This window comes from Festucalex cinctus, chromosome 16 (assembly GCF_051991245.1).
Source record: "Festucalex cinctus isolate MCC-2025b chromosome 16, RoL_Fcin_1.0, whole genome shotgun sequence".
NCBI lineage: Eukaryota > Metazoa > Chordata > Actinopteri > Syngnathiformes > Syngnathidae > Festucalex > Festucalex cinctus.
This window is the reverse complement of record NC_135426.1, coordinates 24,342,762-24,370,423: the sequence shown is the minus strand read 5'-3', so window position 1 is coordinate 24,370,423 and position 27,662 is coordinate 24,342,762. Positions and strand designations below refer to the sequence as shown.

Here is a 27,662-nt window from a genome sequence, read left to right as displayed (position 1 = left end):
TGGAAATTTCAACTTGTGCTTCATACTAAATATGTCGTCTCACATTTTATTTTTAGTCCAGAACATGGAAACACAAAAGTGGAAATGGACCTGGTGTTCAACAATTCCGTACCCAGTGATCAGATCCCAAAAGCTGATGTGGTTGTTGAGACATTGGTAGAAGCTGTGAATCGTACGAACAACAATTTCCCACTCACTGTTATTCCAGACTCAATTGCAGTTATTCGTAAGTTAAGACTCCTGTCACCACCACCAATTTCTCTTCAGTTAGCATTAATGCTGATGTTTTTTTTTTTTTTTTTTTTTGCTGCTGTTATTTTCATTTTAACAGCTGAAACATCAGAAACAACGAATGGACCATCACCTACACATGAGCCAACTGCCACGCATATCCCCACCATTCATGGGCAAACCACCAGCCATGTCCCTTCAACTCAAGGGCCAACCATCACTCATGGCCCAACTATCAGCCGTGTTCCTACAACTCACGATCCAACTACCACCCACCTCCCTACAACTCAAGGGTCAAACACCACACATGGGCCAACCATTACCCATGTCCCGACAACTCAAGGGCCAACCACCACTCACGTCCCTGTAACTCAAGGGCCAACCACCACTCACGCCCCTGTAAGTCAAGGGCTAACCACCACTCATGGGCCAACCACCGCTCATGTCCCTACAACTCAAGGGCCAACCACCACTCAAGGGTCAAATCCCACTCATGGCGATGCAACTCAAGGGCCGACTACGAACCACGTCCCTATAACTCAAGGGTCAACCACCACTCAAGGGGCAACAACCACTCACGTCCCTGTAACTCAAGGGTTAACCACCATTCAAGGGCCAACCACCACTCAAGGGTCAAACCCCACTCATGGCGATGCAACTCAAGGGCCGACTACGAACCATGTCCCTATAACTCAAGGGTTAACCACCATTCAAGGGCCAACCACCACTCATGTCCCTGAAACTCAAGGGCCAACCACCACTCAAGGGTCAAACCCCACTCATGGCGATGCAACTCAAGGGCCAACTACGAACCATGTCCCTATAACTCAAGGGCCAACCACCACTCAAGGGGCAACAACCACTCACGTCCCTGTAACTCAAGGGTTAACCACCACTCAAGGGCCAACTACCACTCATGTCCCTGCAACTCAAGGGCCAACCACCACTCATGGGCCAGCCAGCACCCACATCCCTGCAACTCAAGGGCCAACTTTTCGAAATCCAACAACTCCAGCAGTTCCCACATCTTCACCACCGATTGTTGTCTGGTCGGCTACTGTGGAGGAACCGTTTGTTGAAGAATTCAACGATATCAACAGTGTGCAGTACAAAGCTCTTGAAAACAGAATTGTCACGGCGGTGAGTCCAGTTGTTATCCTCAATATGTTTTTAATTTCTTTTCTAAATTCCAATTTGTTTCCCTTTCCCCCACATTACAGTGTGACACCATCTACAGGCAGAGATTCGGTTTTATCTTCATCCGCACCTTCGTCATTCGGGTTTTGTAAGTTTGTGCAATTGTTTTGAGAATATTTAAGGGTGTGTCCAACAGAGTACATTGTGCATTTTTTCCAATCCAGCCGCGCTGTGGTACTGACAGAAATGGAAAACACGCACGTGAATGTCGGACTGGAGTTCAGGAACACATCTTCGACTCCTACGGACGAGGTTGTCGTTACCACCTTAGCGGAAACGCTTGGCCATCCCAACAACATATTCAACATCAGCATCGTCACTGAAACCCTTCAAGTTATTCGTGAGTTTACCGCTGTGAACCCCTTGACATATGGCATCCATTGTGATGTTCAAACCCTTTTTGTACTTTTGTCATTTTTTTTGTGTCGTCAGTTTGGCTGTATAACAGAGGGTAGTAGCAATTTTTGTTGTCTTAGTTTTTTTTTTTTTTGTACATTTGTTGTTGGGACAAATGTTAAACAAGTGTCTTCCGATTGCATTGCCAGAATCTCCGCACCAAACAAATTTGACAACAGCTGGAACATCAGAAACAACAAATGGACCATCATCTACTCATGAGTCAACTGCCACCCATGTCCCCACCACTCATGGGTCAACCAGCACCCATGTCCCTATAACTCAAGTGCTAACCACCACCACACATGGGCCAACCATCACCCATGTCCCTACAACTCACGGGCCAACCACCACTTACGTCCCTGTAACTCAAGGGCCAACCACCACTCACGTCCCTGTAACTCAAGGGCCAACCACCACTCATGTCCCTGAAACTCAAGGGCCAACCACCACTCAAGGGTCAAACACCACTCATGGCGATGCAACTCAAGGGCCAACTACGAACCATGTCCCTATAACTCAAGGGCCAACCACCACTCAAGGGGCAACAACCACTCACGTCCCTGTAACTCAAGGGTTAACCACCACTCAAGGGCCAACTACCACTTATGTCCCTGCAACTCAAGGGCCAACCACCACTCATGGGCCAGCCAGCACCCACATCCCTGCAACTCAAGGGCCAACTTTTCGAAATCCAACAACTCCAGCAGTTCCCACATCTTCACCACCGATTGTTGTCTGGTCGGCTACTGTGGAGGAACCGTTTGTTGAAGAATTCAACGATATCAACAGTGTGCAGTACAAAGCTCTTGAAAACAGAATTGTCACGGCGGTGAGTCCAGTTGTTATCCTCAATATGTTTTTAATTTCTTTTCTAAATTCCAATTTGTTTCCCTTTCCTCCACGTTACAGTGTGACACCATCTACAGGCAGAGATTCGGTTTTATCTTCATCCGCACCTTCATCATTCGGGTTTTGTAAGTTTGTGCAATTGTTTTGAGAATATTTAAGGGTGTGTCCAACAGAGTACATTGTGCATTTTTTCCAATCCAGCCGCTCTGTGGTACTGACAGAAATGGAAAACACGCATGTGAATGTTGGACTGGAGTTCAGGAACACATCTTCGACTCCTACGGACGAGGTTGTCGTTGCCACCTTAGCGGAAACGCTTGGCCATCCCAACAACATATTCAACATCAGCATCGTCACTGAAACCCTTCAAGTTATTCGTGAGTTTACCGCTGTGAACCCCTTGACATATGGCATCCATTGTGATGTTCAAACCCTTTTTGTACTTTTGTCATTTTTTTTGTGTCGTCAGTTTGGCTGTATAACAGAGGGTAGTAGCAATTTTTGTTGTCTTAGTTTTTTTTTTTTTTTGTACATTTGTTGTTGGGACAAATGTTAAACAAGTGTCTTCCGATTGCATTGCCAGAATCTCCGCACCAAACAAATTTGACAACAGCTGGAACATCAGAAACAACAAATGGACCATCATCTACTCATGAGTCAACTGCCACCCATGTCCCCACCACTCATGGGTCAACCATCACCCATGTCCCTACAACTCACGGGCCAACCACCACTTACGTCCCTGTAACTCAAGGGCCAACCACCACTCACGTCCCTGTAACTCAAGGGCCAACCACCGCTCAAGGGTCAAACCCTACTCACGTCTCTGTAACTCAAGTGTCAAACCCCACTCAGGTCGATTCAACTCAAGGGCCAACTACGAACCGTGTCCCTACAATTCAAGAGCCAACCACGGCTCATGGGCAAACTACCACCCATGTTCCCGTAACTCAAGGGCCAACCACCACTCAGGTCCCTACAACCCAAGGGCAAACCACCACTCAAGGGCCAACCAGCACCCACTTCCCTGCATCTCAAGGGCCAACTGTTCCAAATCCAACAACTCCAGCAGTTCCCACATCTTTACCACCGATTGTTGTCTGGTCGGCTACTGTGGAGGAACCGTTTGTTGAAGAATTCAACGATATCAACAGCGTGCAGTACAAAGCTCTTGAAAACAGAATTGTCACGGCGGTGAGTCCAGTTGTTATCCTCACTATGCTTTTAATTTCTTTTCTAAATTCCAATTTGTTTCCCTTTCCTCCACGTTACAGTGTGACACCATCTACAGGCAGAGATTCGGTTTTATCTTCATCCGCACCTTCGTCATTCGGGTTTTGTAAGTTTGTGCAATTGTTTTGAGAATATTTAAGGGTGTGTCCAACAGAGTACATTGTGCATTTTTTCCAATCCAGCCGCGCTGTGGTACTGACACAAATGGAAAACACGCACGTGAATGTAGGACTGGAGTTCAGGAACACATCTTCGACTCCTACGGACGAGGTAGTCGTTGCCACCTTAGAGGAAACGCTTGGTCAGCCCAACAACATATTCAACATCAGCATTGTTGCTGAAACCCTTCAAGTTATTCGTGAGTTTACCGCTGTGAACCCCTTGACATATGGCATCCATTGTGATGTTCAAACCGTTTTTGTACTTTTGTCCTTTTTTTTGTCGTCAGTTTGGCTGTTTAACAGAGGGTAGTAGCAATTTTTGTTGTGTTAGTTTTGTTTTGTTTTTTTATTTATTGTTGGGACAAATGTTAACCAAGTGTCTTCTGATTGCATTGCCAGAATCTCCACACCAAACAAATTCGACGACAGCTGGAACATCAGAAACAACAAATGGACCATCATCTACTCATGAGTCAACTGCCACCCATGTCCCCACCACTCATGGGTCAACCAGCACCCATGTCCCTATAACTCAAGTGCTAATCACCACCACACATGGGCCAACCATCACCCATGTCCCTACAACTCACGGGCCAACCACCACTCACGTCCCTGTAACTCAAGGGCCAACCACCGCTCAAGGGTCAAACCCCACTCATGTCCCTGTAACTCAAGGGCCAACTACCGCTCAAGGACCAACCAGCACCCACTTCCCTGCAACTCAAGGGCCAACTGTTCCAAATCCAACAACTCCAGCAGTTCCCACATCTTTACCACCGATTGTTGTCTGGTCGGCTACTGTGGAGGAACCTTTTGTTGAAGAATTCAACGATATCAACAGCGTGCAGTACAAAGCTCTTGAAAACAGAATTGTCACGGCGGTGAGTCCAGTTGTTATCCTCACTATGCTTTTAATTTCTTTTTTAAATTCCAATTTGTTTCCCTTTCCTCCACGTTACAGTGTGACACCATCTACAGGCAGAGATTCGGTTTTATGTTCATCCGCACCTTCGTCATTCGGGTTTTGTAAGTTTGTGCAATTGTTTTGAGAATATTTAAGGGTGTGTCCAACAGAGTACATTGTACATTTTTTCCAATCCAGCCGCTCTGTGGTACTGACACAAATGGAAAACACGCACGTGAATGTTGGACTGGAGTTCAGGAACACATCTTCGACTCCTACGGACGAGGTTGTTGTTGCCACCTTAGAGGAAACGCTTGGCCAGCCCAACAATATATTCAACATCAGCATCGTCGCTGAAACCCTTCAAGTTATTCGTGAGTTTACCGCTGTGAACCCCTTGACATATGGCATCCGTTGTAATGGTCAAACCCTTTTTGGACATTTGTCATCTTTGTGCCAGCAGTATAGCTTTTTAACAGGTAGTAGCAGCAGTTTTTGTTGTCTTAGTTTTTGTTTTTTGTACATTTGTTATTGGGACAAATGTTAACCAAGTGTCTTACGATTGTATTGCCAGAATCTCCGCACCAAATAAAGTCAACGACAGCTGGAACATCAGAACCAACAAATGAACAATCATCTACTCATGAGTCAACTGCCACCCATGTCCCCACCACTCATGGGTCAACCATCACCCATGTCCCTACAACTCATGGGCAAACCACCACCCATGTCCCTGTAACTCAAGGGCCAACCACCGCTCAAGGGTCAAACCCCACTCATGTCTCTGTAGCTCAAGGGCCAACCACCACTCATGTGCCAACCAGCGGCCAAGTCCCGACAAGTCAAAGGCCAACTCCCACTCATGGGCCAACCAGCACCCATGTCCCTGGAACGCAAGGGTCAATCACCACTCATGTCGCTGTAACTCAAGGGCCAATGCCCCCGAAAGGGCCAACCAGCACCCCTGTCCCTGCTACTCAAGGGCCAACAGTTCAAAATCCAACAACTACAGCAGCAGTCACCACATCTTCACCACCGGTTGTTGTCCTGTCGGCGACTTTGGAGGAACCGTTTGTGGAAGAATTCAACGATGTCAACAGTGCGCAGTACAGAGCTCTTGAAAACAGAGTCGTCACCGTGGTGAGTCCAGTTGTTATCCTCATTATGCTTTTCATCAAATTTTTCTTGGCTTCTAATTTGTTTCCCTTTCCTCCACGTTACAGTGTGACATGATCTACAGACAGAGATTTGGTTTTATCTTCATCCGCACCTTCGTTATTCGGGTTTTGTAAGTTTACACAATCATTTTAAGATTCTTCTTTTTCTGGGGTTGAAGTCACTGAGGTGGTTAGAAAGCTCCTCGGTGGCAAGGCCCCAGGGTTGGATAAGATCCGCCCAGAGTTCCTAAAGGCTCTGGATGTTGTGAGGCTGTCATGGTTAACACGCCTCTACATCACGTGGGATCGTGGTGGTGCTCCCTGTATTTAAGAAGGGGTACCAGAGAGGGTGTTCCAACTATAAAGGGATCACACTCCTCAGCCTCCCTAGTAAGGTCTATTTAGGGATGTTGGAAAGTAGGGTCCGTCGGGAGGTTGAATCTCGGATTCAGGAGTAGTGTGGTATTCGTCCCGGCCGTGGAACAGTGGACCATTTCTACACCCTCGACAGTATCCTCGAGGGTGCATGGGAGTTTACCTACTCAGTCCACATGTGTTTTTGTGGACTTGGAGAAGGCGTTTGACCGTGTCCCTCGTGGAGTCCAGTGGAGGGTGCTTCGGGAGTATGGGGTACCGAACCCCCCGGGCTGTTTGGTCCCTGTACGACCGATGTTAGAGTTTGGTCCGCATTGCCGGCAGTAAGTGGGATTCGTTTCCAGTGAGGGTTGGACTCCGCCAAGGTTGCCCTTTGTCACAGATTCTGTTCATAAACTTGATGGACATAATGTTTCGTTGTATTTGAGGCATTGAGGGTTCCGGTTTGGTAGCCTCAGCATTGCATCTCTGCTTTTTGCGGATGATGTAGTGCTGTTGGCTTCTTCAAGCCGCAATCTCCAACTCTCACTGTAGCGATTCGCAGCTGAGTGTGAAGCGATTGGTATGAGGATCAGCACCTCCTAATCCGAGACCATTGTCCTCAGTCGGAAATGGGTCAAGTGCCCGCTTCAGGTCAGGGATGAGATCCTGCCCCAAGTGGAGTTCAAGTGTCTTGGGGTCTTGTCCATGAGTGAGGGCAGGAGGGAGCGGGTGATCGACAGGCGGATCGGTGCAGCATCTGCAGTGATGCGGACTCTGTATCAGACTGTTGTGGTGAAGAAGGAGCTGAGCCAAAAGGCAAAGCTCTTGATTTACCGGTTAATCTAAGTTCCTACCCTCACCTATGGCCACGAGCTGTGGATCGTGACCAAAAGAACAAGATCCCGGATACAAGCGGCTGAAATGTGTTTCCTTTGCAGGGTGTCTGGGCTCTCCCTTCGAGATAGGGGTGAGAAGCTCAGTCATCCGGCAGGGACTCAGAGTTGAGCCGCTGCCCCTCCGTATTGAGAGGAGCCAGCCGAGGTGGCTTAGGCATCTGGTTCGGATGCCTCTTGGGCCCCTCCCTGGAGAGGTGTTCCGGGCATGTTCCGCCGGTAGGTGGCCCCGGGGACGATTCAGGACACTGAGAGTACATTGTGTGTTTTTCAATACAGCCGCGCTGTGGTATTGACGCGAATGGAAAACACACGAGTGAATGTAGGACTGGAGTTCGCGAACACATCTTCGACTCCTACGGACGAGGTTGTTGTCGCCACCTTGGAGGAAACGCTTGCTCAACCCAACAACACGTTCAACATCAGCATCGTCGCTGATTCCCTTCAAGTCATTCGTGAGTTTACCGCCGTGAACACCTCGACATATGGCCGCCGTCGTGATGTTCAAACCCTTTTGGGACGTTTGTCATTTTTGTGCCATCATCAGTATGGTTGTTTAACAGGTAGTAGCAGCAATTTAAGTTGTCTTAGTTTATGTTTCAGTAAAGTTGTTGCGGGGACAAATGTTATAACCAAGTGTCTTCTGTTGGCATTTGCCAGAGTCTCCGCACAAAACAAATTCGACGACAACAAAGGCCAATGCCACTGCAGCCCCAGGAACGACGGCGGCCAAGAATCCTACTACTAGCGCCATGTCACTCACCACGCGGACTTTGAGGTTCACGTCCGCCGGCGAGACGTTCACGAGCGACTTGCTCAATCAGTCGTCTGCCGCGTTTATCAACCGCGCGGCGATCATCAAGACAACGGTGAGACGCTTGGAATGCACCGTCATCCAATATCAAGAAGGAACAAAACCCTGCAGCCATGCTTGCTTCTCAGGATGGGGAAAATTATATTTTGGAATTTACAACAGAATCAGAATTTAAAAAAAAATCTTCACCAATTGTATTGGCTTTCATGCACGAATGTTTCTTAGCACTTGCACAACAATGCCAAAAACATTCTCAAGTGTTAGTTTGGTTGAATTCTGAGACTCAAGCATTCAAACTAATTTAGTTGCAAATTCAAAATCTTCTTTTGTGAATGATGAGGATGAGAAAAGAAACAAAGCTGATACATGATGACACTTTTTTTTTTCCCCCCCACAGCTTGAACCACTCTACAAAGTCACGTTTTCTTCCTTTAAAGACCTGACAGCAACATCATTCAGGTATTGTACAAAAATAACAATAAAAGCACAAGGTATTCATACTGATGACTCTGTATTTTTTTTTCCAGTAATGGCTCTATTATCAACAACATGGACTTGAGATTCGCATCCGACTTGGTGCCCAGCAATAACGCCATTGCTCGCGTTTTGATTAACGCCGCGCCCAACATCACGGCCTTCAATGTGAACACCTCATCCATTTTTGTGGACGGCATATGTAAGCTATTTAAAAAAAAACGTTGTTTTTTTTTGCATAATTATCAGAGGCTTACTTTTGTTTTGTTTTTTTGTTTTTTTAAATAGTGGTCTCAAGTGGAGCGAGCCAGGAGATGAGCCTCATCACCGCATGCGGCATGATGCTGTTGTCATGGCTACTGGCTCGTCAGCAATAACGTCTCTTTGGGCTGCTTCACCAAATTAGGGTCAGGGGGACCCAAAACTCATCCCTGGGGATCGCCAATGGCCTGATCATGAAGTTACGTGTATATGGCAATGTTGTATGATATAATTTCTGGGAGTCTATAACTTAATACACACTGTATAATAATTAAAATCTTTGAGCACTGTATAAGAATTCAAGCCTTGAGACACTATAAGAATTTTTTTTTAACACTGCATACAAATTAAAGCCTTTGTACACTGTCTACTAATAAAAGCATTTTTACTCTGTACAGTATACAAATCAAATCTTTTGCACTCTGTATAAGACTTAAAGCCTTTTAGACACTGTATGAAAATTAAGGCCTGTGGACACTATTCAAATTAAAGCTTTGTACAACTGTAAGTCTTTCAATGCTATCCAGATTCAAGTGGTCACTTTATACAAAGTAAAGTATTTGCACACTGTGTATGACTTGAAACCAAGAATTAAAATCTTTGTACGCTTTCAACTAATCAAATCCTTTGTAGATTGTATAAGGATTGTACAGTACAGTATATAATAATAATTAAAGCCTTTAGACACTCCAGAAAAAAAAAAAAAAAGCCTCGCAAGAAATGAATGCAAATTGTGACTGTGAGTAGAACTAATTACTATACAATAATAAACCTTTTTCTGGGATTTACCAACACTGGTCTCTCTTATTTGCTGTCTTACCATTGTCTTTATACAAATACATCTTTTGTACACTATATAAGAATTAAAGGCTTTATACAGTTACACATATTCAATTTGTTGTACACTGAATACAAATGAAAGTTTTTGCACACTATAAGAATGAAATCCATTATGGGCCATTATAAATTCTAATCCATCATTATCCATCATTATAATCCATTATAAATTTAAAATTCTGTTCCCAATGGTTTTGCGTTCCATCACAAGATGGCAGTAATGTTCTTTTCACCCCCAATATAAACGTAATAGTAAATACAGAGCAGGATTCAGTGTGCTCTATAGTTCAAAAAGCCTTCTGCAATGTCAAACGTATCACAGCATCTTGTTCAATGTGCCATCAAGTTGAAAAGCATTAATTGTACTCGTGTACAATTTGAACCCCTCTCAACGAAAATCACACTGCTGGCATATACCGTAGATGAACAAACCTGCATTTTTAGTCATCAACAAATAATCATTTTTAGGCTAATTAAGGTAAATGTCCGTATTTACCTTAAGTAGTCCAAATACCGCAGCATTGTTTAGAAATCACTCACAATAAAACTTAATTCCGACAAACTCGAATTACTCGTTCAATATCGTGCGTGCGTGGTGCGCCTTCATATGACATCATGGATGAATCATGGAATCGGCGGCTTTCTCAGCATTAAGCAGCCATTGTGCATAATACGGAGGCGTCAAGTTGAACGTTGTTTTGTTTCCAAAAGTGCGACATTACGAATGTTAAACCAACAACTGTGTGGCATGAATGAAAACAGACGTCACGGGGATCATCTTTTTCTCATTGGTGCCGTACAAAAGAAACCTGGGAGTGCATCGTCGTCACTCAAATTAGCAACAGTTAGAATGATTAAATATTAGCTCGTTAGTTATTCACACACTGTATTTGTTGCAGAAGTACAGACTTGTATATAAAAAAAATACTTTGGTAAAAGTAGAAGTACCGTTTCAAGTGCTGTACTTTAAGTAAACAACTCTGAAATGCAGTTAATTACAAAAGCAAAAATATTATTTTATACATCCATTTTGACAACTTTTACACGCAGAATTGATTTTTCTTTCATTAACTTACACAATCTGTTCACTGAGAAGGGAAAAAAAAATCCACTCGGCACGATAACTAGAGTATTTTCTTAAATAAATGGGCAACATCATCCTTCTTCCTGGTTCACATTTTTTTTCTATGTTAGTGCTGCCTCTGAATTTTTCCACTGTTATAAAGACACCAAGACCTCAATTTGTCTTTTTAGACAAAATAAATGAGCAAAATAAATCCATTTATCCCGCGAGCCAACATAAATCAAGCTAATTCGACCATGTAATAATAAATAGAAACCACAAATATGCATCTTCCAATGTAGGCGGTAAGTAAAAAAGTTGCCAGAAAAATAAACACCAATTAAGTAATTATTTAATTACAGTAATCCCAACACTGCTTATACCGTATGACGATTTTTTATTTTTTTTTGTGAGCGGCAGATGGGGTTCCGCCCGCATTGCTCATTCTTTATTTGCTTGTTGGAAATCGAGCGGAATGTCAGGCGACAAAAGAAAGGAGGGTGTGAGTGACAGCTGACAGCACTGATCCAGGAATTGTTCAATAATGTTTGACAACATTGCAGCCAAATGCATCACCTTGGGGTCAGGCCAAACGCCTTTTGTGGCGTTGCATTATAAAAGCCGGTGGGAAAAGATGCATGGTGACATTCAACAAGGTGAAGCCTCAAACTGGAAATACGAAAGTACAAAAAAAGAAAAAAGGAAAAACAGGAAACGGCAAGATACATTTCAGGATTGATTTTATTTATCATAATTTAAGGTATGTATTCTTTTGTTTGTTTCCTTAACTCTTGTACATTAAAATAAATTTGGTAAATTTAATTTCTGGTAGTCTTCTTCCAAGACTAAAACCTTTTGTAGTTTATATTTAACTGAACAATATTAATTAGTATTTTCATTGTTTTTGTTGCGTAATGAAATATTTCCTAATGCAGAGTTAACCATTTTAGCAATCTTAAAAAGTTGAGCTAATGTGATATGCAGGATTCATAATTTTAATCAATTCATTTTAAAAACAACTTGGTATTTATAACTTGTTTTAAACATAAAAACTGAGGGAAAACAAAGTGGAATATAAATAATGTAATGCAAGATATATAGAACAAATAAATATTATTACTCATTTTAGCAAAAATAATGGAAAGTGTGTAAGACAAATGAAAGTGCATTTTTAATTTATTCATTTTTTCCAAACTCAAAGAAATTATGTAATTTCATTTTCAACAATATTTTTATCGATATTTTAATTTGCATAAATAATACTTAGAGTATTATAGAGTATTATAGACATGAACAAATGTTGTGTGGTGGGATATTGTGACATGCCATTTATAAAAGAAAAATTGTTTTTCATTTGATTATAGGCAATATATTAGTTTGTTAACTGTTTCAATGATTCTAATGAGAACTAAGACTTGTAAGGGCACACATAGGTACCACCCATCTGCATTTGTGTATAATTAATTTTTCTATATTGTCTAGAACAAACCAAGCAAGATGCTCATTCGATGGATAATGGCAACGTTCGTGATTCTAACAGGTAACTTGGTCTGTTCAAACACAGTGGGTCACATATGTTGTATACTCCGGTATGAAATAGAAAAAGATTTGAAAGTATTTTTTTCCCCTACAACAAAGGTTTGAGGAAAGCCAGCGCACTAGCACCAACATCGAACACAGCATCTGCAGAAACAACAAGTGCTGCTACAACAAAAGCAGAAAAACCAACAGTTGCCACAACAGCAGTGATGACACATGCCGAAACAACATCAGTTGCCACAACAGGTGACTCTACGACATCAGCAGTCACAACATCTGCAGAAACAACAAGCGCTGCTATATCAACGGCAGAAACAACAGCTGTTGCCACGACAACAGCAGTAACAACACCTGCCGAATCAACAACAGTTGCCACAACAGCAGTGACGACACCTGCCGAAACAACAACAGTTGCCACAACAACATCAGCAGTCACAACATCTGCGGAAACAACAAGCGGCGCTACAACAACTGCAGAAACAACAGCAGTTGCCACAACAACAGCAGTGACGACACCTGCCGAAACTACAACAGTTGCCACAACAACATCAGCAGTCACAACATCTGCGGAAACAACAAGTGCTGCTGCATCAACGGCAGACACAACAGCAGTTGCCACAACAACAGCAGTAACAACACCTGCCGAATCAACAACAGTTGCCACAACAGCAGTGACGACACCTGCCGAAACAACAACAGTTGCCTCAACAACATCAGCAGTCACAACATCTGCGGAAACAACAAGTGCTGCTATATCAACGGCAGAAACAACAGCTGTTGCCACGACAACAGCAGTAACAACACCTGCCGAATCAACAACAGTTGCCACAACAGCAGTGACGACACCTGCCGAAACAACAACAGTTGCCCCAACAACAGCAGTCACAACATCTGCGGAAACAACAAGCGCTGCTACAACAACTGCAGAAACAACAGCTGTTCCCACGACAACAGCAGTAACAACACCTGCCGAATCAACAACAGTTGCCACAACAGCAGTGACGACACCTGCCGAAACAACAACAGTTGCCACAACAACATCAGCAGTCACAACATCTGCGGAAACAACAAGCGGCGCTACAACAACTGCAGAAACAACAACAGTTGCCACAACAACGGCAGTAACAACACCTGCCGAATCAACAACAGTTGCCACAACAGCAGTGACGACACCTGCCGAAACAACAACAGTTGCCACAACAACAGCAGTCACCACATCTGCGGAAACAAGCGCTGCTACATCGACAGAAACAACAGCAGTTGCCACAACAACATCAGCAGTCACAACATCTGCGGAAACAACAAGCGCTGCTGCATCAACGGCAGACACAACAGCAGTTGCCACAACAACAGCAGTGACGACACCTGCCGAAACAACAACAGTTGCCACAACAACATCAACAGTCACAACATCTGCGGAAACAACAAGCGGCGCTACAACAACTGCAGAAACAACAGCAGTTGCCACAACAACAGCAGTGACGACACCTGCCGAAACAACAACAGTTGCCACAACAACATCAGCAGTCACATCTGCGGAAACAACAAGCGCCGCTACAACAACTGCAGAAACAACAACAGTTGCCACAACAACATCAGCAGTCACAACATCTGCGGAAACAACAAGCGCTGCTGCATCAACGGCAGACACAACAGCAGTTGCCACAACAACAGCAGTAACAACACCTGCCGAATCAACAACAGTTGCCACAATAACATCAGCAGTCACAACATCTGCGGAAACAACAAGCGGCGCTACAACAATTGCAGAAACAACAGCAGTTGCCACAACAACAGCAGTGACGACACCTGCCGAAACAACAACAGTTGCCACAACAACATCAGCAGTCACAACATCTGCGGAAACAACAAGCGCTGCTGCATCAACGGCAGACACAACAGCAGTTGCCACAACAACAGCAGTAACAACACCTGCCGAAACAACAACAGTTGCCACAACAACAGCAGTAACAACACCTGCCGAATCAACAACAGTTGCCACAACAACATCAGCAGTCACAACATCTGCGGAAACAACAAGCGCCGCTACAACAACTGCCGAAACAACAACAGTTGCCACAACAACATCAGCAGTCACAACATCTGCGGAAACAACAAGCGCTGCTGCAACAACTGCAGAAACAACAGCAGTTGCCACAACAACAGCAGTAACAACACCTGCCGAAACAACAACAGTTGCCACAACAACAGCAGTAACAACACCTGCCGAATCAACAACAGTTGCCACAACAACATCAGCAGTTACAACATCTGCGGAAACAACAAGCGCTGCTACATCAACGGCAGAAACAACAGCAGTTGCCACGACAACAGCAGTATCAACACCTGCCGAATCAACAACAGTTGCCACAACAGCAGTGACAACACCTGCCGAAACAACAACAGTTGCCACAACAACATCAGCAGTCACAACATCTGCGGAAACAACAAGCGCTGCTGCATCAACGGCAGACACAACAGCAGTTGCAACAACAACAGCAGTAACAACACCTGCCGAAACAACAACTGTTGCCACAACAACAGCAGTCACAACATCTGCGGAAACAACAAGCGCTGCTACAACAACTGCAGAAACAACAGCAGTTGCCACAACAACAGCAGTAACAACACCTGCCGAATCAACAACAGTTGCCACAACAGCAGTGACGACACCTGCCGAAACAACAACAGTTGCCACAACAACATCAGCAGTCACAACATCTGCGGAAACAACAAGCGCTGCTGCATCAACGGCAGACACAACAGCAGTTGCCACAACAACAGCAGCAGTCACAACATCTGCGGAAACAACAAGCGCTGCTGCATCAACGGCAGACACAACAGCAGTTGCCACAACAACAGCAGTAACAACACCTGCCGAAACAACAACAGTTGCCACAACAACAGCAGTAACAACACCTGCCGAATCAACAACAGTTGCCACAACAACATCAGCAGTCACAACATCTGCGGAAACAACAAGCAGCGCTACAACAACTGCCGAAACAACAACAGTTGCCACAACAACATCAGCAGTCACAACATCTGCGGAAACAACAAGCGCTGCTGCATCAACGGCAGACACAACAGCAGTTGCCACAACAACAGCAGTAACAACACCTGCCGAAACAACAACAGTTGCCACAACAACAGCAGTAACAACACCTGCCGAATCAACAACAGTTGCCACAACAACATCAGCAGTCACAACATCTGCGGAAACAACAAGCGGCGCTGCATCAACGGCATACACAACAGCAGTTGCCACAACAACAGCAGTAACAACACCTGCCGAATCAACAACAGTTGCCACAACAGCAGTGACGACACCTGCCGAAACAACAACAGTTGCCACAACAACATCAGCAGTCACAACATCTGCGGAAACAAGCGCTGCTACATCGACAGAAACAACAGCAGTTGCAAAAACAACAGCAGTAACAACACCTGCCGAAACAACAACAGTTGCCACAACAACAGCAGTCACAACATCTGCGGAAACAACAAGCGCTGCTACAACAACTGCAGAAACAACAGCAGTTGCCACAACAACAGCAGTAACAACACCTGCCGAATCAACAACAGTTGCCACAACAGCAGTGACGACACCTGCCGAAACAACAACAGTTGCCACAACAGCAGTGACGACACCTGCCGAAACAACAACAGTTGCCACAACAACATCAGCAGTCACAACATCTGCGGAAACAACAAGCGCCGCTACAACAACTGCCGAAACAACAACAGTTGCCACAACAACATCAGCAGTCACAACATCTGCGGAAACAACAAGCGCTGCTGCATCAACGGCAGACACAACAGCAGTTGCCACAACAACAGCAGCAGTCACAACATCTGCGGAAACAACAAGCGCTGCTGCATCAACGGCAGACACAACAGCAGTTGCCACAACAACAGCAGTAACAACACCTGCCGAAACAACAACAGTTGCCACAACAACAGCAGTAACAACACCTGCCGAATCAACAACAGTTGCCACAACAACATCAGCAGTCACAACATCTGCGGAAACAACAAGCAGCGCTACAACAACTGCCGAAACAACAACAGTTGCCACAACAACATCAGCAGTCACAACATCTGCGGAAACAACAAGCGCTGCTGCATCAACGGCAGACACAACAGCAGTTGCCACAACAACAGCAGTAACAACACCTGCCGAAACAACAACAGTTGCCACAACAACAGCAGTAACAACACCTGCCGAATCAACAACAGTTGCCACAACAACATCAGCAGTCACAACATCTGCGGAAACAACAAGCGGCGCTGCATCAACGGCATACACAACAGCAGTTGCCACAACAACAGCAGTAACAACACCTGCCGAATCAACAACAGTTGCCACAACAGCAGTGACGACACCTGCCGAAACAACAACAGTTGCCACAACAACATCAGCAGTCACAACATCTGCGGAAACAAGCGCTGCTACATCGACAGAAACAACAGCAGTTGCAAAAACAACAGCAGTAACAACACCTGCCGAAACAACAACAGTTGCCACAACAACAGCAGTCACAACATCTGCGGAAACAACAAGCGCTGCTACAACAACTGCAGAAACAACAGCAGTTGCCACAACAACAGCAGTAACACCACCTGCCGAATCAACAACAGTTGCCACAACAGCAGTGACGACACCTGCCGAAACAACAACAGTTGCCACAACAGCAGTGACGACACCTGCCGAAACAACAACAGTTGCCACAACAACATCAGCAGTCACAACATCTGCGGAAACAACAAGCGCCGCTACAACAACTGCCGAAACAACAACAGTTGCCACAACAACATCAGCAGTCACAACATCTGCGGAAACAACAAGCGCTGCTGCATCAACGGCAGACACAACAGCAGTTGCCACAACAACAGCAGTAACAACACCTGCCGAATCAACAACAGTTGCCACAACAACAGCAGTAACAACACCTGCCGAATCAACAACAGTTGCCACAACAACAGCAGTAACAACACCTGCCGAATCAACAACAGTTGCCACAACAACATCAGCAGTCACAACATCTGCAGAAACAACAAGCGCTGCTATATCAACGGCAGAAACAACAGCTGTTGCCACGACAACAGCAGTAACAACACCTGCCGAATCAACAACAGTTGCCACAACAGCAGTGACGACACCTGCCGAAACAACAACAGTTGCCACAACAACATCAGCAGTCACAACATCTGCGGAAACAACAAGCGGCGCTACAACAACTTCAGAAACAACAGCAGTTGCCACAACAACAGCAGTGACGACACCTGCCGAAACTACAACAGTTGCCACAACAACATCAGCAGTCACAACATCTGCGGAAACAACAAGCGCTGCTACATCAACGGCAGACACAACAGCAGTTGCCACAACAACAGCAGTAACAACACCTGCCGAATCAACAACAGTTGCCACAACAGCAGTGACGACACCTGCTGAAACAACAACAGTTGCCTCAACAACATCAGCAGTCACAACATCTGCGGAAACAACAAGTGCTGCTATATCAACGGCAGAAACAACAGCTGTTGCCACGACAACAGCAGTAACAACACCTGCCGAATCAACAACAGTTGCCACAACAGCAGTGACGACAGCTGCCCAAACAACAACAGTTGCCCCAACAACAGCAGTCACAACATCTGCGGAAACAACAAGCGCTGCTACAACAACTGCAGAAACAACAGCTGTTCCCACGACAACAGCAGTAACAACACCTGCCGAATCAACAACAGTTGCCACAACAGCAGTGACGACACCTGCCGAAACAACAACAGTTGCCACAACAACATCAGCAGTCACAACATCTGCGGAAACAACAAGCGGCGCTACAACAACTGCAGAAACAACAACAGTTGCCACAACAACGGCAGTAACAACACCTGCCGAATCAACAACAGTTGCCACAACAGCAGTGACGACACCTGCCGAAACAACAACAGTTGCCACAACAACAGCAGTCACCACATCTGCGGAAACAAGCGCTGCTACATCGACAGAAACAACAGCAGTTGCCACAACATCAGCAGTCACAACATCTGCGGAAACAACAAGCGGCGCTACAACAACTGCAGAAACAACAGCAGTTGCCACAACAACAGCAGTGACGACACCTGCCGAAACAACAACAGCTGCCACAACAACAGCAGTGACGACACCTGCCGAAACAACAACAGTTGCCACAACAACATCAGCAGTCACATCTGCGGAAACAACAAGCGCCGCTACAACAACTGCAGAAACAACAACAGTTGCCACAACAACATCAGCAGTCACAACATCTGCGGAAACAACAAGCGCTGCTGCATCAACGGCAGACACAACAGCAGTTGCCACAACAACAGCAGTAACAACACCTGCCGAATCAACAACAGTTGCCACAATAACATCAGCAGTCACAACATCTGCGGAAACAACAAGCGGCGCTACAACAATTGCAGAAACAACAGCAGTTGCCACAACAACAGCAGTGACGACACCTGCCGAAACAACAACAGTTGCCACAACAACATCAGCAGTCACAACATCTGCGGAAACAACAAGCGCTGCTGCATCAACGGCAGACACAACAGCAGTTGCCACAACAACAGCAGTAACAACACCTGCCGAAACAACAACAGTTGCCACAACAACAGCAGTAACAACACCTGCCGAATCAACAACAGTTGCCACAACAACATCAGCAGTCACATCTGCGGAAACAACAAGCGCCGCTACAACAACTGCCGAAACAACAACAGTTGCCACAACAACATCAGCAGTCACAACATCTGCGGAAACAACAAGCGCTGCTGCAACAACTGCAGAAACAACAGCAGTTGCCACAACAACAGCAGTAACAACACCTGCCGAAACAACAACAGTTGCCACAACAACAGCAGTAACAACACCTGCCGAATCAACAACAGTTGCCACAACAACATCAGCAGTTACAACATCTGCGGAAACAACAAGCGCTGCTACATCAACGGCAGAAACAACAGCAGTTGCCACGACAACAGCAGTAACAACACCTGCCGAATCAACAACAGTTGCCACAACAGCAGTGACAACACCTGCCGAAACAACAACAGTTGCCACAACAACATCAGCAGTCACAACATCTGCGGAAACAACAAGCGCTGCTGCATCAACGGCAGACACAACAGCAGTTGCAACAACAACAGCAGTAACAACACCTGCCGAAACAACAACTGTTGCCACAACAACAGCAGTCACAACATCTGCGGAAACAACAAGCGCTGCTACAACAACTGCAGAAACAACAGCAGTTGCCACAACAACAGCAGTAACAACACCTGCCGAATCAACAACAGTTGCCACAACAGCAGTGACGACACCTGCCGAAACAACAACAGTTGCCACAACAACATCAGCAGTCACAACATCTGCGGAAACAACAAGCGCTGCTGCATCAACGGCAGACACAACAGCAGTTGCCACAACAACGGCAGCAGTCACAACATCTGCGGAAACAACAAGCGCTGCTGCATCAACGGCAGACACAACAGCAGTTGCCACAACAACAGCAGTAACAACACCTGCCGAAACAACAACAGTTGCCACAACAACAGCAGTAACAACACCTGCCGAATCAACAACAGTTGCCACAACAACATCAGCAGTCACAACATCTGCGGAAACAACAAGCAGCGCTACAACAACTGCCGAAACAACAACAGTTGCCACAACAACATCAGCAGTCACAACATCTGCGGAAACAACAAGCGCTGCTGCATCAACGGCAGACACAACAGCAGTTGCCACAACAACAGCAGTAACAACACCTGCCGAAACAACAACAGTTGCCACAACAACAGCAGTAACAACACCTGCCGAATCAACAACAGTTGCCACAACAACATCAGCAGTTACAACATCTGCGGAAACAACAAGCGCTGCTACATCAACGGCAGAAACAACAGCAGTTGCCACGACAACAGCAGTAACAACACCTGCCGAATCAACAACAGTTGCCACAACAGCAGTGACAACACCTGCCGAAACAACAACAGTTGCCACAACAACATCAGCAGTCACAACATCTGCGGAAACAACAAGCGCTGCTGCATCAACGGCAGACACAACAGCAGTTGCAACAACAACAGCAGTAACAACACCTGCCGAAACAACAACTGTTGCCACAACAACAGCAGTCACAACATCTGCGGAAACAACAAGCGCTGCTACAACAACTGCAGAAACAACAGCAGTTGCCACAACAACAGCAGTAACAACACCTGCCGAATCAACAACAGTTGCCACAACAGCAGTGACGACACCTGCCGAAACAACAACAGTTGCCACAACAACATCAGCAGTCACAACATCTGCGGAAACAACAAGCGCTGCTGCATCAACGGCAGACACAACAGCAGTTGCCACAACAACGGCAGCAGTCACAACATCTGCGGAAACAACAAGCGCTGCTGCATCAACGGCAGACACAACAGCAGTTGCCACAACAACAGCAGTAACAACACCTGCCGAAACAACAACAGTTGCCACAACAACAGCAGTAACAACACCTGCCGAATCAACAACAGTTGCCACAACAACATCAGCAGTCACAACATCTGCGGAAACAACAAGCAGCGCTACAACAACTGCCGAAACAACAACAGTTGCCACAACAACATCAGCAGTCACAACATCTGCGGAAACAACAAGCGCTGCTGCATCAACGGCAGACACAACAGCAGTTGCCACAACAACAGCAGTAACAACACCTGCCGAAACAACAACAGTTGCCACAACAACAGCAGTAACAACACCTGCCGAATCAACAACAGTTGCCACAACAACATCAGCAGTCACAACATCTGCGGAAACAACAAGCGCTGCTGCATCAACGGCAGACACAACAGCAGTTGCCACAACAACAGCAGTAACAACACCTGCCGAATCAACAACAGTTGCCACAATAACATCAGCAGTCACAACATCTGCGGAAACAACAAGCGGCGCTACAACAATTGCAGAAACAACAACAGTTGCCACAACAACATCAGCAGTCACAACATCTGCGGAAACAACAAGCGCTGCTGCATCAACGGCAGACACAACAGCAGTTGCCACAACAACAGCAGTAACAACACCTGCCGAAACAACAACAGTTGCCACAACAACAGCAGTAACAACACCTGCCGAATCAACAACAGTTGCCACAACAACATCAGCAGTCACAACATCTGCGGAAACAACAAGCGGCGCTGCATCAACGGCATACACAACAGCAGTTGCCACAACAACAGCAGTAACAACACCTGCCGAATCAACAACAGTTGCCACAACAGCAGTGACGACACCTGCCGAAACAACAACAGTTGCCACAACAACATCAGCAGTCACAACATCTGCGGAAACAAGCGCTGCTACATCGACAGAAACAACAGCAGTTGCAAAAACAACAGCAGTAACAACACCTGCCGAAACAACAACAGTTGCCACAACAACAGCAGTCACAACATCTGCGGAAACAACAAGCGCTGCTACAACAACTGCAGAAACAACAGCAGTTGCCACAACAACAGCAGTAACACCACCTGCCGAATCAACAACAGTTGCCACAACAGCAGTGACGACACCTGCCGAAACAACAACAGTTGCCACAACAGCAGTGACGACACCTGCCGAAACAACAACAGTTGCCACAACAACATCAGCAGTCACAACATCTGCGGAAACAACAAGCGCCGCTACAACAACTGCCGAAACAACAACAGTTGCCACAACAACATCAGCAGTCACAACATCTGCGGAAACAACAAGCGCTGCTGCATCAACGGCAGACACAACAGCAGTTGCCACAACAACAGCAGTAACAACACCTGCCGAATCAACAACAGTTGCCACAACAACAGCAGTAACAACACCTGCCGAATCAACAACAGTTGCCACAACAACAGCAGTAACAACACCTGCCGAATCAACAACAGTTGCCACAACAACATCAGCAGTCACAACATCTGCAGAAACAACAAGCGCTGCTATATCAACGGCAGAAACAACAGCTGTTGCCACGACAACAGCAGTAACAACACCTGCCGAATCAACAACAGTTGCCACAACAGCAGTGACGACACCTGCCGAAACAACAACAGTTGCCACAACAACATCAGCAGTCACAACATCTGCGGAAACAACAAGCGGCGCTACAACAACTTCAGAAACAACAGCAGTTGCCACAACAACAGCAGTGACGACACCTGCCGAAACTACAACAGTTGCCACAACAACATCAGCAGTCACAACATCTGCGGAAACAACAAGCGCTGCTACATCAACGGCAGACACAACAGCAGTTGCCACAACAACAGCAGTAACAACACCTGCCGAATCAACAACAGTTGCCACAACAGCAGTGACGACACCTGCTGAAACAACAACAGTTGCCTCAACAACATCAGCAGTCACAACATCTGCGGAAACAACAAGTGCTGCTATATCAACGGCAGAAACAACAGCTGTTGCCACGACAACAGCAGTAACAACACCTGCCGAATCAACAACAGTTGCCACAACAGCAGTGACGACAGCTGCCCAAACAACAACAGTTGCCCCAACAACAGCAGTCACAACATCTGCGGAAACAACAAGCGCTGCTACAACAACTGCAGAAACAACAGCTGTTCCCACGACAACAGCAGTAACAACACCTGCCGAATCAACAACAGTTGCCACAACAGCAGTGACGACACCTGCCGAAACAACAACAGTTGCCACAACAACATCAGCAGTCACAACATCTGCGGAAACAACAAGCGGCGCTACAACAACTGCAGAAACAACAACAGTTGCCACAACAACGGCAGTAACAACACCTGCCGAATCAACAACAGTTGCCACAACAGCAGTGACGACACCTGCCGAAACAACAACAGTTGCCACAACAACAGCAGTCACCACATCTGCGGAAACAAGCGCTGCTACATCGACAGAAACAACAGCAGTTGCCACAACATCAGCAGTCACAACATCTGCGGAAACAACAAGCGGCGCTACAACAACTGCAGAAACAACAGCAGTTGCCACAACAACAGCAGTGACGACACCTGCCGAAACAACAACAGCTGCCACAACAACAGCAGTGACGACACCTGCCGAAACAACAACAGTTGCCACAACAACATCAGCAGTCACATCTGCGGAAACAACAAGCGCCGCTACAACAACTGCAGAAACAACAACAGTTGCCACAACAACATCAGCAGTCACAACATCTGCGGAAACAACAAGCGCTGCTGCATCAACGGCAGACACAACAGCAGTTGCCACAACAACAGCAGTAACAACACCTGCCGAATCAACAACAGTTGCCACAATAACATCAGCAGTCACAACATCTGCGGAAACAACAAGCGGCGCTACAACAATTGCAGAAACAACAGCAGTTGCCACAACAACAGCAGTGACGACACCTGCCGAAACAACAACAGTTGCCACAACAACATCAGCAGTCACAACATCTGCGGAAACAACAAGCGCTGCTGCATCAACGGCAGACACAACAGCAGTTGCCACAACAACAGCAGTAACAACACCTGCCGAAACAACAACAGTTGCCACAACAACAGCAGTAACAACACCTGCCGAATCAACAACAGTTGCCACAACAACATCAGCAGTCACATCTGCGGAAACAACAAGCGCCGCTACAACAACTGCCGAAACAACAACAGTTGCCACAACAACATCAGCAGTCACAACATCTGCGGAAACAACAAGCGCTGCTGCAACAACTGCAGAAACAACAGCAGTTGCCACAACAACAGCAGTAACAACACCTGCCGAAACAACAACAGTTGCCACAACAACAGCAGTAACAACACCTGCCGAATCAACAACAGTTGCCACAACAACATCAGCAGTTACAACATCTGCGGAAACAACAAGCGCTGCTACATCAACGGCAGAAACAACAGCAGTTGCCACGACAACAGCAGTAACAACACCTGCCGAATCAACAACAGTTGCCACAACAGCAGTGACAACACCTGCCGAAACAACAACAGTTGCCACAACAACATCAGCAGTCACAACATCTGCGGAAACAACAAGCGCTGCTGCATCAACGGCAGACACAACAGCAGTTGCAACAACAACAGCAGTAACAACACCTGCCGAAACAACAACTGTTGCCACAACAACAGCAGTCACAACATCTGCGGAAACAACAAGCGCTGCTACAACAACTGCAGAAACAACAGCAGTTGCCACAACAACAGCAGTAACAACACCTGCCGAATCAACAACAGTTGCCACAACAGCAGTGACGACACCTGCCGAAACAACAACAGTTGCCACAACAACATCAGCAGTCACAACATCTGCGGAAACAACAAGCGCTGCTGCATCAACGGCAGACACAACAGCAGTTGCCACAACAACGGCAGCAGTCACAACATCTGCGGAAACAACAAGCGCTGCTGCATCAACGGCAGACACAACAGCAGTTGCCACAACAACAGCAGTAACAACACCTGCCGAAACAACAACAGTTGCCACAACAACAGCAGTAACAACACCTGCCGAATCAACAACAGTTGCCACAACAACATCAGCAGTCACAACATCTGCGGAAACAACAAGCAGCGCTACAACAACTGCCGAAACAACAACAGTTGCCACAACAACATCAGCAGTCACAACATCTGCGGAAACAACAAGCGCTGCTGCATCAACGGCAGACACAACAGCAGTTGCCACAACAACAGCAGTAACAACACCTGCCGAAACAACAACAGTTGCCACAACAACAGCAGTAACAACACCTGCCGAATCAACAACAGTTGCCACAACAACATCAGCAGTTACAACATCTGCGGAAACAACAAGCGCTGCTACATCAACGGCAGAAACAACAGCAGTTGCCACGACAACAGCAGTAACAACACCTGCCGAATCAACAACAGTTGCCACAACAGCAGTGACAACACCTGCCGAAACAACAACAGTTGCCACAACAACATCAGCAGTCACAACATCTGCGGAAACAACAAGCGCTGCTGCATCAACGGCAGACACAACAGCAGTTGCAACAACAACAGCAGTAACAACACCTGCCGAAACAACAACTGTTGCCACAACAACAGCAGTCACAACATCTGCGGAAACAACAAGCGCTGCTACAACAACTGCAGAAACAACAGCAGTTGCCACAACAACAGCAGTAACAACACCTGCCGAATCAACAACAGTTGCCACAACAGCAGTGACGACACCTGCCGAAACAACAACAGTTGCCACAACAACATCAGCAGTCACAACATCTGCGGAAACAACAAGCGCTGCTGCATCAACGGCAGACACAACAGCAGTTGCCACAACAACGGCAGCAGTCACAACATCTGCGGAAACAACAAGCGCTGCTGCATCAACGGCAGACACAACAGCAGTTGCCACAACAACAGCAGTAACAACACCTGCCGAAACAACAACAGTTGCCACAACAACAGCAGTAACAACACCTGCCGAATCAACAACAGTTGCCACAACAACATCAGCAGTCACAACATCTGCGGAAACAACAAGCAGCGCTACAACAACTGCCGAAACAACAACAGTTGCCACAACAACATCAGCAGTCACAACATCTGCGGAAACAACAAGCGCTGCTGCATCAACGGCAGACACAACAGCAGTTGCCACAACAACAGCAGTAACAACACCTGCCGAAACAACAACAGTTGCCACAACAACAGCAGTAACAACACCTGCCGAATCAACAACAGTTGCCACAACAACATCAGCAGTCACAACATCTGCGGAAACAACAAGCGCTGCTGCATCAACGGCAGACACAACAGCAGTTGCCACAACAACAGCAGTAACAACACCTGCCGAATCAACAACAGTTGCCACAATAACATCAGCAGTCACAACATCTGCGGAAACAACAAGCGGCGCTACAACAATTGCAGAAACAACAACAGTTGCCACAACAACATCAGCAGTCACAACATCTGCGGAAACAACAAGCGCTGCTGCATCAACGGCAGACACAACAGCAGTTGCCACAACAACAGCAGTAACAACACCTGCCGAAACAACAACAGTTGCCACAACAACAGCAGTAACAACACCTGCCGAATCAACAACAGTTGCCACAACAACATCAGCAGTCACATCTGCGGAAACAACAAGCGCCGCTACAACAACTGCCGAAACAACAACAGTTGCCACAACAACATCAGCAGTCACAACATCTGCGGAAACAACAAGCGCTGCTGCAACAACTGCAGAAACAACAGCAGTTGCCACAACAACAGCAGTAACAACACCTGCCGAAACAACAACAGTTGCCACAACAACAGCAGTAACAACACCTGCCGAATCAACAACAGTTGCCACAACAACATCAGCAGTTACAACATCTGCGGAAACAACAAGCGCTGCTACATCAACGGCAGAAACAACAGCAGTTGCCACGACAACAGCAGTAACAACACCTGCCGAATCAACAACAGTTGCCACAACAGCAGTGACAACACCTGCCGAAACAACAACAGTTGCCACAACAACATCAGCAGTCACAACATCTGCGGAAACAACAAGCGCTGCTGCATCAACGGCAGACACAACAGCAGTTGCAACAACAACAGCAGTAACAACACCTGCCGAAACAACAACTGTTGCCACAACAACAGCAGTCACAACATCTGCGGAAACAACAAGCGCTGCTACAACAACTGCAGAAACAACAGCAGTTGCCACAACAACAGCAGTAACAACACCTGCCGAATCAACAACAGTTGCCACAACAGCAGTGACGACACCTGCCGAAACAACAACAGTTGCCACAACAACATCAGCAGTCACAACATCTGCGGAAACAACAAGCGCTGCTGCATCAACGGCAGACACAACAGCAGTTGCCACAACAACGGCAGTAACAACACCTGCCGAAACAACAACAGTTGCCACAACAACAGCAGTAACAACACCTGCCGAATCAACAACAGTTGCCACAACAACATCAGCAGTCACAACATCTGCGGAAACAACAAGCAGCGCTACAACAACTGCCGAAACAACAACAGTTGCCACAACAACATCAGCAGTCACAACATCTGCGGAAACAACAAGCGCTGCTGCATCAACGGCAGACACAACAGCAGTTGCCACAACAACAGCAGTAACAACACCTGCCGAAACAACAACAGTTGCCACAACAACAGCAGTAACAACACCTGCCGAATCAACAACAGTTGCCACAACAACATCAGCAGTCACAACATCTGCGGAAACAACAAGCGGCGCTGCATCAACGGCA

At 46.4% G+C, this 27,662-nt stretch overlaps 1 protein-coding gene across 1 annotated transcript; it reads left to right on the top strand.

Moving 5' to 3' along the window:
• Nucleotides 1-918: 918 nt before the first annotated feature.
• On the top strand, nucleotides 919-9,714 carry LOC144004225 (uncharacterized). Its single transcript, XM_077501254.1, has 19 exons — nucleotides 919-1,371; nucleotides 1,452-1,516; nucleotides 1,593-1,768; nucleotides 1,974-2,656; nucleotides 2,737-2,801; nucleotides 2,878-3,053; nucleotides 3,260-3,870; nucleotides 3,951-4,015; nucleotides 4,092-4,267; nucleotides 4,470-4,951; nucleotides 5,032-5,096; nucleotides 5,173-5,348; nucleotides 5,549-6,114; nucleotides 6,198-6,262; nucleotides 7,661-7,836; nucleotides 8,042-8,250; nucleotides 8,593-8,654; nucleotides 8,723-8,871; nucleotides 8,958-9,714. Exons 3-19 carry the CDS (start codon nucleotides 1,615-1,617, stop codon nucleotides 9,044-9,046), a joined length of 3,969 nt encoding a protein of 1,322 aa, XP_077357380.1. The 5' UTR covers nucleotides 919-1,371; nucleotides 1,452-1,516; nucleotides 1,593-1,614; the 3' UTR covers nucleotides 9,047-9,714.
• The last annotated feature ends 17,948 nt before the right edge of the window (nucleotides 9,715-27,662 follow it).